General features: G+C 41.6%; 1 protein-coding gene across 4 annotated transcripts in view; it reads right to left on the minus strand.

The window, feature by feature from the left end:
* Positions 1-3,041: 3,041 nt before the first annotated feature.
* Positions 3,042-12,363, minus strand: part of ncanb (neurocan b) — a 188,225-nt gene continuing 178,903 nt past the window's right edge. For all 4 annotated transcript variants that reach the window (XM_071487450.1, XM_071487448.1, XM_071487449.1 and 1 more), the window contains 2 exons: positions 10,852-11,034; positions 3,042-9,448 (listed from right to left, as the gene is read on the minus strand). In XM_071487450.1, coding sequence (XP_071343551.1) covers positions 9,312-9,448; positions 10,852-11,034 — 320 coding nt within the window. In that variant the 3' untranslated portion in view covers positions 3,042-9,311. The remainder of the gene's footprint in view (positions 9,449-10,851; positions 11,035-12,363) is intronic.

Consider the following 12,363-nt stretch of genomic DNA (forward strand, 5'->3'; position numbering starts at 1 on the left):
TCCATGTGTACTGGCCACTTATATGTGCTTGATACAGTGCAACATGACAAAAGTAGATTTAATCAACATCTGTACTTAAGTACAATTTATAGGTATGAGTAAATATTACAAAAAGTACAATATTTCCCTCTAAAATGTAGTGTATAGGTAAGAAGCATGACATGGGAATACTGAAGTACACACATGATTTGAGTAAATGTACTTAATTACTTTCCACCACTGTTGAGGGCTAAGAGCTAAGAGCAGCTTCCTAAAGCCAGATTTCCAGAGTGTCAGTCAGGGTCGTATAACAAAACACTGCGCAGTGAACACACAGCTGGCAGAGCAGAATGCGACGGTGACGGTGTATGCAAGACCTGGCTCACACTGATGTTTTCGCTGGCTTTGCTCCTCAGTTCTGAATCATGCACACACACACACACACACACACACACACACACACACACACATACACACAGGACTGTAGAAGAAGCTGTTAGTGAGCCGACACGCCGCCATCTGCAGCCATAATTAGGACGGGTGTGAATGCAGATTCATGGGAGAAGCTATTCAACAACCTGGCTGCAATAAAGATGAAGAAGATAAACAGGGTTACGATGCATATTAATCCTTTTTTGATTTGAATAAGCAGCTTGGTGTGCGCGCGTGTGTGTAGAGAAAAAAAAAAACAAGTGAGTTTTCGCCTCCAGCCTTTTATGTTTATGTGTGAGCTAAAGACAGACAGTAATTCTGGAAGGAAAAGAGGCAGAGCGGCTTCGAGGCAGCGTAGGAGACTGTCAGGTCTGAGATGATGCTAAAGCCCTTGTTGCTTTTCATAATCTTCTTGAACTTTGGCAGCGTCATTAGGAGATAATGCAGGATAATGCCAGAGATCCCCATCGATTCTCCATGCCTGCCAGATGAGCCTGATATCGACCCAAGAACAAGGTTATGATGAGCAGTCTTTTCACGCCTTTAATTCATCTGCTCATCTCGAAGCCAAGTTGTTGTACAAGAATCAGGAAAAATTTGGGCTATCAATAGTACGCTTTCTTGTCTTGTCACTGGTTATTATTAGAAACTCATGGGATGCTTGAGTAAGCTTCTTGCACGCACATGTGCATGCTGGTCCTTGGAGCCAAACGTTTTCAGGGCTCAGGACATACCGTTTGTGATAGTTCGTAGTGGCACTCCAGGTGGATGGAACAAATCGCTTGCTGCTGCACAGCGACAGAGGAGAGCTTAAGGTCATTTTCAGCTTTGAATTTAAGAGAAACTCCCCGGCAAGCAGCCTTAATGAGCACTGTCCTTGGAATTCACTGAGCTGAGCGAAAAACATCACTCAGCCAGCCAGAACAGAGGAGGAGGATGTAAAAGAGATGCTATATTCAGTGTGATTGATTGTCGGCGGAAAACAGAACCCGGCAGTGTGGCTTCTTCCGGTGTTTCTGAATAATAATGAAATGAGTCAGTCACATATCAGAGGGGGATGAAAGGAACAAAGAGAACGAGTCAGGGAGAGCGACACAGAGAGAGGAGGTTGTGTTTTTACAGGAGACTCTGCTGCGAGGCAATGAACCCATCCACTGATAAGAGAGGACTCTCAGGTTCACCTCATCAGAGGAAGTTCAGGTGAACTGAAGGCCTCTGAGGTTACAACAGTACAACAGTAGGTGTATTCACAAACTGTTTGCAGCTAAAACCAAATCTCTCTTTCTTTCTCCTTCTACTTTCAGCCTTATCCCTCCTTTCTCCCCCTCATTTGTCTGTCTCCTCCTTCCTCTCACTCTCCTCCTCCTACTCTTTTCTACTTGCGGCGCTGAGAGATTTGCCCTTGGCGACCTACTCTGTAGCTTCACCTGTATGCAGCCAGAAAGACAGAATATAAAAAAAAATGGGAGTAAGATTGTCTTAGTTTTATTGATATCTTGACAGAAGAGATGTGTTTTTTTTTCTTAAATGTTTCAGTCTAATCCAAAGCGATTTGGAGATACATCTCTTCAGTACACGAGGGTCAGAGAGGCGCAGATTGTTCTCTGGTGAACAAATCAGCAGCTTAAGGCATAACTGAATCTCTCATGTACAGAGGAACATGATGAAAAAGAGACACATTTGTACGGCGGAGAGAAAACAAGACATTTTTTGCATTCACTTTTCAGGAACAAGTAACAAACTCTTGACAAACGGGTCGATACAATCATTCTACACAAATTGATGTGTGGAGCTGAGGAGTACTGCCCTTGGCTACATCAGCATGTTTCTTTTTCACCACATAATCATTTCAAGTGCTAGGCCTTCTAGTTGCCCTGGTTTTAAAACTTTGATCAGTGTGTTTAATGGGTTTGGAAACTTTCAAGGTTTTTTTTTTTTTCTTCGTTCTTTTAAGATTTGAAGCAAGATTTCTTGTACTTTGATAGAGATTCAGCCTTAGTCAGGACATCTGTGGTTTCAAGTAAGATCCGATATGTAAAGCCTATCTATCTATCTATCTATCTATCTATCTATCTATCTATCTATCTATCTATCTATCTATCTATCTATCTATCTATCTATCTATCTATCTATCTATCTATCTATCTATGTGTTGTTAAACTTGTCATAAACACGTGACATGTGATGCAGCTAACTAGTAATAAACATTCATTCTTGCCAAGACTTACATACTCACGTTACATGGTCTTTTTATTACTTTACCTGGACCGGAAACTTCCTGAAGTCTCTGCTGGTTGCCTGGCAACTGGTCCTGAACTGTTGCCAATTGTCGTTTTTACACTTGGGAAAGGTTAAACAAGCTTGACGCAGGCTAGCTGTTTCTGGCTGACTTGTGTAATGTTTTTAATCTCCTGGACAATTCCATGTAATGCTATAGCTTATTTCTTTATCTCACTTATCTGGCTTTAGCTTTTACTGTATAATTTTACTACTGTTGCTCATGCTTTTGTTTAAAGAAAAGTACCATACAAATGAAGTCATTATTGTTATTATTACACACGACAGCTGTTAAAAAAACATTCTGGCTTTAAATAAACTAATGAAGTAATAACCACTCCAACCAAACCAGATAACGGATCCAAACAAGGGTTTCCTTTAATGATCATTTGTCTTGTAAAGAATATAATACAGTGACAGGACTGGAATTCATAAGAACGTACATCAATAAATATGGATAAATAGTGGTGGACCACATTCACACGGCTGTAGACGGGCTCAGTTGCAGTTACATTGTGTCTGTGCTCACAGTCGATGTGAACACACAGTTAGCCACAAACTGAAGCGCTGTGCAGGGAACAGAGCTAATGAAGTGATGTTTGTCTGTATAGTAAACTATCACCTCGCTTCTGGCTCTCCTGCACAATGTGTGTTGACCAGAGCGTCTCTGCTTCTCTGATGCAGCAGTTTAAAACAGCAGTGTGTGTGTGTGTGTGTGTGTGTGTGTATGTTTGTGTGTGTATGTGTGTGTGTAAGCAGGAGGGAGGAACAGAAAGAGGGAGATGGGCTTTGGATCTACAGAGGCTGAATGAATATGGTCCAGCAAGGCTAAGCAACAAACACACCCAGAGTTTAAATGGATTTAAAAACAAAAAGAAAAGAAAAACCTCAGAGTATTTACAGAGGAGAAAAGGAGTGTTAGTCATCAGTTCCTGCTCTGTGTTTGTCATTCATTACTCACTCTTTCACTGTAACATGTCTGCATTCATCCATCCATCCATCCCAACAGAATACAGCAGTTCTCCTGACAACGATAAATTGTCTCAACTCAATATCAGACAAAGACGCACTGTCATACAAATACCACTAGGGCTGTACCTATGCATTTGATAGTGACCAGTTAAGAAGCAATGCAGCAGTCCTCAAGATGAAAAGTTCTGAAAGGTGTGATGAAATCGAAATACGAGTACAAAAAGAAGATAATGATGCAAATGATGCAGAAACAATACGTGAGTACACAACTTGCCTGCTTGCAGGGACACAGGAGTGCAGTAAACAGCGCTAGTCTGTTTTCCTGTCATTTAGAAAACATCCAGCGGTCAGTCGACGTTATTGTGCCATCAATGCCATCGACAGACTTAATAGGAACCCAAGACAGACAGCCTAATCATGAAATCAATAGTCTGTCTGTGTGCGGCTGAGGACAACAGCTTCTACCACTCTTATCAGGTTGTCATTGCTGACGAGCGCTGCGTTCAAGTGCCTCAGGTGTACAGTCAGAGACAGTTGTTACAGTACGTGTTGGAAACAGAGATTCTCAGCTTTCTTTCACACTGTTTACTCCCACACACTTGCACACACGGTCACCTGTTAGTTATTGCTCTTGACAATAAATAAGTAGACAGGGTGAGATCTTAAAACCAACTCATCTGGTATATATATTAACCTCGCTGTCCGCCTGAAACATCATTAATTGATCGGTTCAGAATTGACCCTCTGTTAATTATATCTTAACAGCTGTGAACTAGGCATGGCAGACGTGTTAAGCTTTGGATTTCTCAACATGACAGCGGTGTACACAGGGCTATACACTCTGTATGTGATGTGTTTGGAGAGTCTCTTCTGTTAGCCTTTCCAAAAAGAAAAACACAGGAGCAAAAGTGTACAGGGATAAAATGGTGCGTGTATCTGATCAAATGTTAGGTGCAATTGTTAACAAGTTTGGGAGCGTCTATAATACTACAGGGCAAATTGACTCAGCTCTGCAGTACAAGAACAATGTGGATCATCAAGTGGTGAGAATACAGCTTTTCTGCCCAGGTTATGTAGTTTTAGCCTCAGGCTTTTAGCCTAATGTCATGTCTTTACAGGCTGAGAGGGCTTAGAGAACAGTCTAAGTTGCGATGCCTGGATTCATTTATATGCTTTAACTCAGTGGAGGTCTAATTTGTTTTTTTGTTTTATTATATTTAACTTCATGCAGGGATTTTAGATGAGAGTTCTATAATCCAATTTCATTTTTTCCCCTCTTTCGTCAACTACTTTTGATTTGTTGTGCGTGGCTGTGTTGTCTTTTGCTTTTTGTGTAAAAAATGATATCAGTATTTATGAATGCTGTTGCACCCACCTGCTGAGACACAAGCACACCCAAAGTCATTGCTTCTGTCACACTGATTCAACCAGGTTCACACTTCCTCACAACATATAAAACAAATTTAACCAAGCTGTGCTCCCGCCAGTGCTGTTTAGACAGAGTGCAATCAAACAGTCACAGCTACAAGCACACAGAGATGTGGTCGCACTCTCTTTTCGATCCCGCACTTATCTCATCTCGGCTGAACTCAAAAGTCTTCAGCTGTGAGCTGTGAGTGAGTGGGATGACTGGGCAACAATTAGGAAGGGTGGCTCAGCCTGAGAACAAGCCTGCTGGCTGTGAAGACTTTCAATGCTTTGCCTCAGGTGTGATACTCGCTACTGAGCCAAGACACAGCTGAGATTAACTAAGAGACATTAAGACTCACAATTATAAGGCTTAACTGCTGTCTGCCTGCTTGCCTTCAGGGCGTCGACTAGAAAGACCGACGAGGGGAAGGGAGAACGGTGTGAGCAGAGGAGATGAAAAGGTGGGAGTGAACAGCAAAGAGAGACAGATGCTTTTGAGAGCAAGGGTCAATGTGTTTGAAATCTGGAGAGGAAAAATGTGAGGAAGAATGTTTTTTTTTTTTTTTTGCATTCAACACTTGAAAGTGTTTTTGTGAGAGAGATGCTGTGAGGAAGCCTAGCACACAGCAAAAAGTGACCAGTCCTAGAGGATATGCCAAAAGCAAGCTGTTCGCTTACTGAGACAAAATACCACACAAACACAAACAGCCCAGGCAGGAAATATCACCATCACTAACCAAACACATCTTTTTTTTTTTTTATTAAACTTTTCAAACTTCACGAAAAAACAGAACATTATCAGTTGAAACCAACTCATTAAAGATGCATAATTTACATAAATGTGTGGTATTTTTGTGGTAGAACTAATAATCACTGCAGAGGCGAGAAAAAGTATCAACACAAGAAGGAAGAGTCGATTAAAAGTGGTCTTATTTCATTGAATTTGTCCAGATTTGTCTCCTCATACTATTCTCTGGCTCGTATTTAGTTCCTCATCAGTTCATCACATCATTTTTTTAGTTTTCATTTGCCATGACACAGCTGAACTTGTGAACTACACAACCATAATTAAACTGTCTCTAGGCATCAACTCAGATCTGAATTACTCTGAAAAGGGCTTCTGTCTGCCCTTTCATTCATCCTCCTGTGGTCAATCCATTTTCTTGGAAAAAAAACACAACAACTAACCCCCCCCCCCCCAAAAAAAAAAAACAAAAAAACAAAAAAAGACTCATGGCTGTCTGACATCTATGAAACGACAGGGGTTTGACGGCTGTGACACTTCTCTGAGGCTCCTGTCCGTCACCCTAAACCTTCCACTGGCTGTCCGTCAACCTAACCCTTCCCTTGTCATCACAGCTCTGTGGTTCTGGAGATAATGCAACTTGTTAATTAGGCATGCAGTAGATTAATTAAACTGATACAGAGGTGTAGGGTCACTATTCTTCTTCGTGCACAGGAGTGTTGTCATTGCCAAGGTGAGAGGAGACAAACAAAGGCAGAATTAATGTGCTCAGAATTGATTTTTTTTACCTCATGCTTTATATAACCCTATCCAGCTTTAATGTTCCTTTTATAAGATGTTTGAAAGGCTGCTGAAAAGACCGTCTGTATTCTTTCACCAATAAAGGGACAGTTAAACTAAATTTAGGTGTGCTTATCCTCCACTATTTCTCTTTTGTAAAAAGACAGTGACAGTAAAAAGAAAATCAAATGAGGAGGAAGATAAATGGAAAGTGCTAAAAGAGGTGGTGAAGGAAAAAGCAGTACATGATGGAGAAACATCAAGGATAAAAGTGCCAGAGTCAGTATTTAGGACATAATCCCAGAAGCTCCAACCTCAAGTGCTAGCTTTAAAAAACAGCAATTTAACCCGGCAGTAAAGTGGAGAGAAAAGAGAGCAAAGCGCTTGTTCTATCCGTCTCAATCCCCTGTTAAAGCAGGACACGCGGCAGCAGCAAGCACAGGTGTGAACAGCTACTCAACTCCGTCTGACCCAGAAATGGGGAAGCCTTAATCTCCGCTGACCCTCTCCACCATCATCCTCTGGGACCTCAGCCACTGTCAACATCCTCAATCATAAACACACACACGTACACACACACACACACACACACACACACACACACACACACACACACACACATGCAGAGCTCACAGGAATACACCGAGATGAGAAAGATCTCAACATCTCCGTCTCGCTGACTTATGTTCATCCCTGTAGCCTGTGTGCACACAGTTGACTCATGACCCGACGGTCATCAGCAGCATTGGTCTCTGCTAGAGCTGTCATGTCTGTTCTCCATCACATGTCCAGACCATCCTGATTCAGAGGATGGTTAACACTGTACACTGCAAAAAAACGCCAAAAAACAGTTAATCTAGTGTTTAAAGATGCTCCAATCAATGTTATGTTAACAATGGAACAAATGATGGTCTGTAATGTAATAAAATGATCACCTATCACAAAACCTTTTCAGGGTTTTTCATCGTATTGTTTTGGTTTCATGGCCTGCAACGTTCCTGTTTTGATTCACTGTCACTGCTCTCATAAGTATTACTTGCTACCGCAGCAAACTGTTGTTTACAGCTAAAAAGATATTAAGTGACTACCTGATAAATGTAATGGATTATTATTACACATTATGGTTAAGGTATGGTGTACCTTGGTATGGTTAGATTCAAGCAAATAAAACTACTTAATTAAGACAATTCAGTCAATAGTAGCACAAACATAAGAAGTGACAGAAAAATGGTAATTTTCAGTGATTGAACAGAAGACCGAAGAAGCTGCAGATGGTCTTTTCAAGAATAATACTTGAACACTGGAAACTAATGCAGTGATCTGTCTTATTCTATCCTGTTTCGAAAAAATCCCTGACACAATGTAAAATGCACTTGAAAAAAGTCAATATTTCTTTCATAATCTATTTTAATCCAGGAAAGGTTTTAGAGGGCTGAACATAAAATTTGGAGATTTGTTTTATGGCTAATGTTTTTTTTTTGCAGTGCACCCAGCGTGCATGGACAGATATAGCTTGTGCTTGCCGTGACGTGTGAGGAGGCTACTGGATCTGGATGGATAACCTGCTCCGCCTCCCTCTGCATCTCTCATGCCTGGCTGACAGGATAATTTCTTCTCATCAGACCAAAGAAGTAAAAGTCCAACACAGAGGAGAAACAGAACTTCACCCTGCTGCATCCCCTTGATTAATTCACCGCACACATTCCCACAGCAGAACAAATGATGAGAAAAGGCAAAGCAAATGTTGGACTGCTGAGCTGAGCTGAGACAAGCTGACATCAAACGTTCAGATTAACCCTTGACAACAACAGGCGTGGATGGCTGACACAACAAGAGCTGTTTGAGATTGTTCGACACTTCTGAAGAGTGACTGATGTGTAATGTGACGTGATGAAACTGAATTGAGATGTGATGTGTTTTCCATTTTCCTCTGGGGGGGTTTAGCATCTGATCTAAAGTAACTGTCTTACACTGACAAGAAGATACAACGCTAACAATCAAATAATTCAGTTACAACTGCCTCTGATTCAAAGAAAATCAATTTCAGAATAACTCCATGTCGCTTTAAGTCAAGTACAACGTCTTACAAAGAGCAAACCAAAAGCAGCAGAGTCAAGAAATAAACACAATTTGTAAAAAATAATGTGTGTTCAACAGACAAAAGGCTCAAGTTAACAACATGGTATCTTCCTTGACTCGTTTGATTTTGATACAGCATTTTCAGCGATGTTGTCCCTATTTACAGTTTGTACTAAACCACTTCTCTCTGAAGAATGTTCGCTGTGGATCTCACAAAGGTATTTTTTTTTTTTCAAAAACAGGTCAGCGTAGCCCCATGTTTCAGGTCATTGTTGAGCTTGAAGGGAGAGTAACTGGGTCAACTGGGAGGGTGGGTGTGAGACAGACACGTTAAGACAAGAAAGTAAAACAGAGAAGGGAAAGTAAAAAGTACAAAGGGATTTGTCATTGTCCCGGTGACGCCTGGCAGCACTTTGGCAGGCCTCAGAATTGACTATGATGTGGGCTGACTTGGAGAGCCAGGGGTGGAGCTGAGGGCAACGCAGGGCAGGGCAGTGCAGGGGAGGGGGCTTGGGTAGAGAGTTTTGGGCTGTAAGGTTGTGAAGTAGTGTTTGGGGAAATGTGGATGACAGGGAGACAGGCAAACTGCAGTTAGCAGCAAAGGAGAAAAGGAAAGGGGGTGTTTATTTTTTTTGGTTCAGAAGTGGCCGTGGTTGTGGCCCTGACCCGGCTCTCCTCCGTGGTGGCCTCCCTCTCTGTGGCCGTGCCTCTTGTGCTTCCTGCGCTCCCTCCTGCCCTTGTGGTGGTGGCGGCGGTAACGGTGGGCTCGCCGGGCTGGTGGAGCAAACAAGGAAGAGAAAGTGAAATAAAAGAGGATTTATTAAAAAGGTAAGTCAGAGCTGGAGAAAGATGAAAGGTGGGCATGATGAAACTGATTTAAGAGAGAGATGAATCACTGACAAGCATGAGGAGCACTTTGACTGACAGTAAGAGGGAGGGGAAACCATGTAAGAGGTGAGGGAAAACGGACCAAAAAGCAGGAAGGTCAAATCCACATGTTCTCTGTAGATGGTTTAACTTTTTCCACTGCACTGAGGAAATCTGTTTTATCTCACACCCAGTCGACTGGGCGCCTTCAGCAAGAGCACACTGAGCTAGCCACCCACTCACAGCCTCAGTGAAAGCTCGTTCCTGGGGTGCGCTGCCAAATTAGGTTGCTCTGTCCCTTTCTGGATTTTCCCAACAAAGAAATGTCGTCTGCTATGAATGATAACGACGCCATAACTCAGGGCCATAAAAACAACTCTGTCCAAAGATAAAGAGTCATAAGCAAAGGAATCTTTATCACTTTGAACAGAAGCTACATTATTTCAGTATTTCATCATTACTGTCACATTGTGAGCAGAGCAAAAATGAAATACAAGGCTCAGTTTGTTGAATATTTATATATATCAACCTTTCATATCTCTGAAGAAGCAAAAAATTATGCAGAAAAGTTATGACATCTATTCTGTCTGTCGTAGCCAGTGAGTCCTTTAGGATCATTTTCGAAAAAAAACATTTATTGTAAGTTTAGTTTAAAGCTCAGATGAAATAAGGTGTTTGACAGTTGCATAATAAAAAAAATGTTATTGCTGATTTTAGATGCTGCACTGCGCTAAAATAAGAGGTATCTTCTGCAATGACACTGTAATGTCATCATTTCACCTCGTCTTAACAAATCCTCCCAGCAGAAATGGGAATATTTGCTGCAGTGTTTTATTCCATGTGCCCAAAAGCTCTTACAGGATATGAAGTATAAGAGTCAAATTTCACTTTGGTGGAACATTTGTAGCTTTTAGCACATAGCTTTTGTCTTCCATGGACGGTCAACCATTACAAAAAAAAAAAAAAAAAAAAAAGTCTAAGAAAAAAAATCCCACCTCAAGCATGAAAAACTTCAAAGCAGACCCTACCACTTCTAAGTAAGCCCAGGGGATTTATTCAGTCTGCAACCACAGTTATCTTTTTGCTTGCAATTATGAATAATGAGAGCAGGAATGGGAAGCCTGAATGCACATGGTGACAGCAGCTCCCGAGGGCAGTTAATGTAGGAGGTTCGGTCCTGCAGACCTATGGTGGTGTGCATGCTAAAAATAAGAAAACTATTGTGAAAATGACCTAACAAATGGAAATACTGCGTTAAGTCTTGCTGTCTGCCGCCCTGCTCTGTGAAAATCCTGTCGTGTAAAACTCACATTTTATGCAGATGATTTTAGGTCGATCCCACTTGCCGTTGGCACGACATTTAGCAGTGGGCACATGGCGTTGCAGGAAGCCGTCGACACACTGGTAGCGCACTACAGAGTGGATGTCATAGTGGGAACGCTTACGACCAATCAGGAAGGCATTATCCACAGGGGGAGGGGCTCCACACAGCACTGTAGGAACATAGAAATACTGAATATTACTCAGGTTGGTCATTTCTGTTTTTTTTACATGGTCTTCTGTGATTCGTACATACATGATAATGATTTTTACCTGGGTTCACCTTATCAGTGCGCATCATAACATTTCACTTGTCATTTTTCTACATTCAGTGTGTATACCGACTTTAAGGGCACATACACAGCAGGACAATATCTTGGCTAAAGCTTATTTTTGAAAACCAGTCACAACACAAGCATCAAAATGTGGAATGAATGTCTGCAGGACAACGTGTCTGTCCAAGTCTGTGAGGGAGTGGGCGGTTGTCAAAGCAACACAGCGCTTTACTCTTTTACCTCTGAAAGAGTTGAGGCAGAATCAGAAAAATCAGTTTACACAAGCTGAGATGGAGAGAGGCCTGACACTCTGGTCAGAGACTGACAAGACGGACTAGCCTCAGGACAGCACTCCAACAACTTCTCAGATCTTTAACTCGCCTGTCAGAGGGTGTCAGTGTCCCCTCGATGGAGACAGCAGGTGAATGTGTGCTAACTCTGGGAATCCCTTGCTGGCAGTCATACAGCTGAAGCCTGAGCGCCTCCTGTCGTTTATGATAATTAGCACCAAAATCGTGTAAAGGTTTTGAGTTTTAAGTAACCAGCTAAAAATTTCATTCATCATAGTACTTGACTTTAAATTAGCTGGGTGAACAAAAAAGCTGCCATGAGTCATCACACAGACGGTGAGCCCATCATTGAATTGTTAGAGGTGGCAGAAGTTGCGTTGTATAATCAGTGCACTGTGGAGAAGATTTTTTTAACGAATATAAAACTGGATGTATTTTTTAGTAAAACCATTTTGGGACTAGAAAAAAAATAGAAGTTGAATTTAATTCAAACAGCATTCTGCATTATGCTGTCTGGAGGACACACATCTGTGGGCAGCATCCTTAAGATAATGCAGCCTCTGAACTGAAACACATCTACTAACATAGATAATGACCATTAGTCTGGAAGTGTGTGTGTTGCAGCAGTGTGAAGGGCTGAGCGTGGAGGTGCAGATACTGCAGCACTTCAGAGTGGTGTATGTTGTTGGGAAACTCGATGCTATCCTCTGCATGGAGCTGTTGAGGATCACAGAGAAACTAAAGACAATATAAGACACTGGTAAAAATGAACAGATAAGGAAATACAATTATGTTTATGCTAAGTAATAATTAAACATCGTCATTAGAAAAGCATGCTGAGTGTACACACTTGACTAAAAACTGGATAAGAAGCACAAGTGCAGATTAAGAGTGTATGTCACATTAAGGGTGTATGATACAGTGTGCACATGAAGGT

The sequence above is a fragment of the Trachinotus anak genome, unplaced genomic scaffold (assembly GCF_046630095.1).
Source record: "Trachinotus anak isolate AG129_WGS33_773 ecotype Australia unplaced genomic scaffold, CSIRO_AGI_Tana_v1 ptg000010l, whole genome shotgun sequence".
NCBI lineage: Eukaryota > Metazoa > Chordata > Actinopteri > Carangiformes > Carangidae > Trachinotus > Trachinotus anak.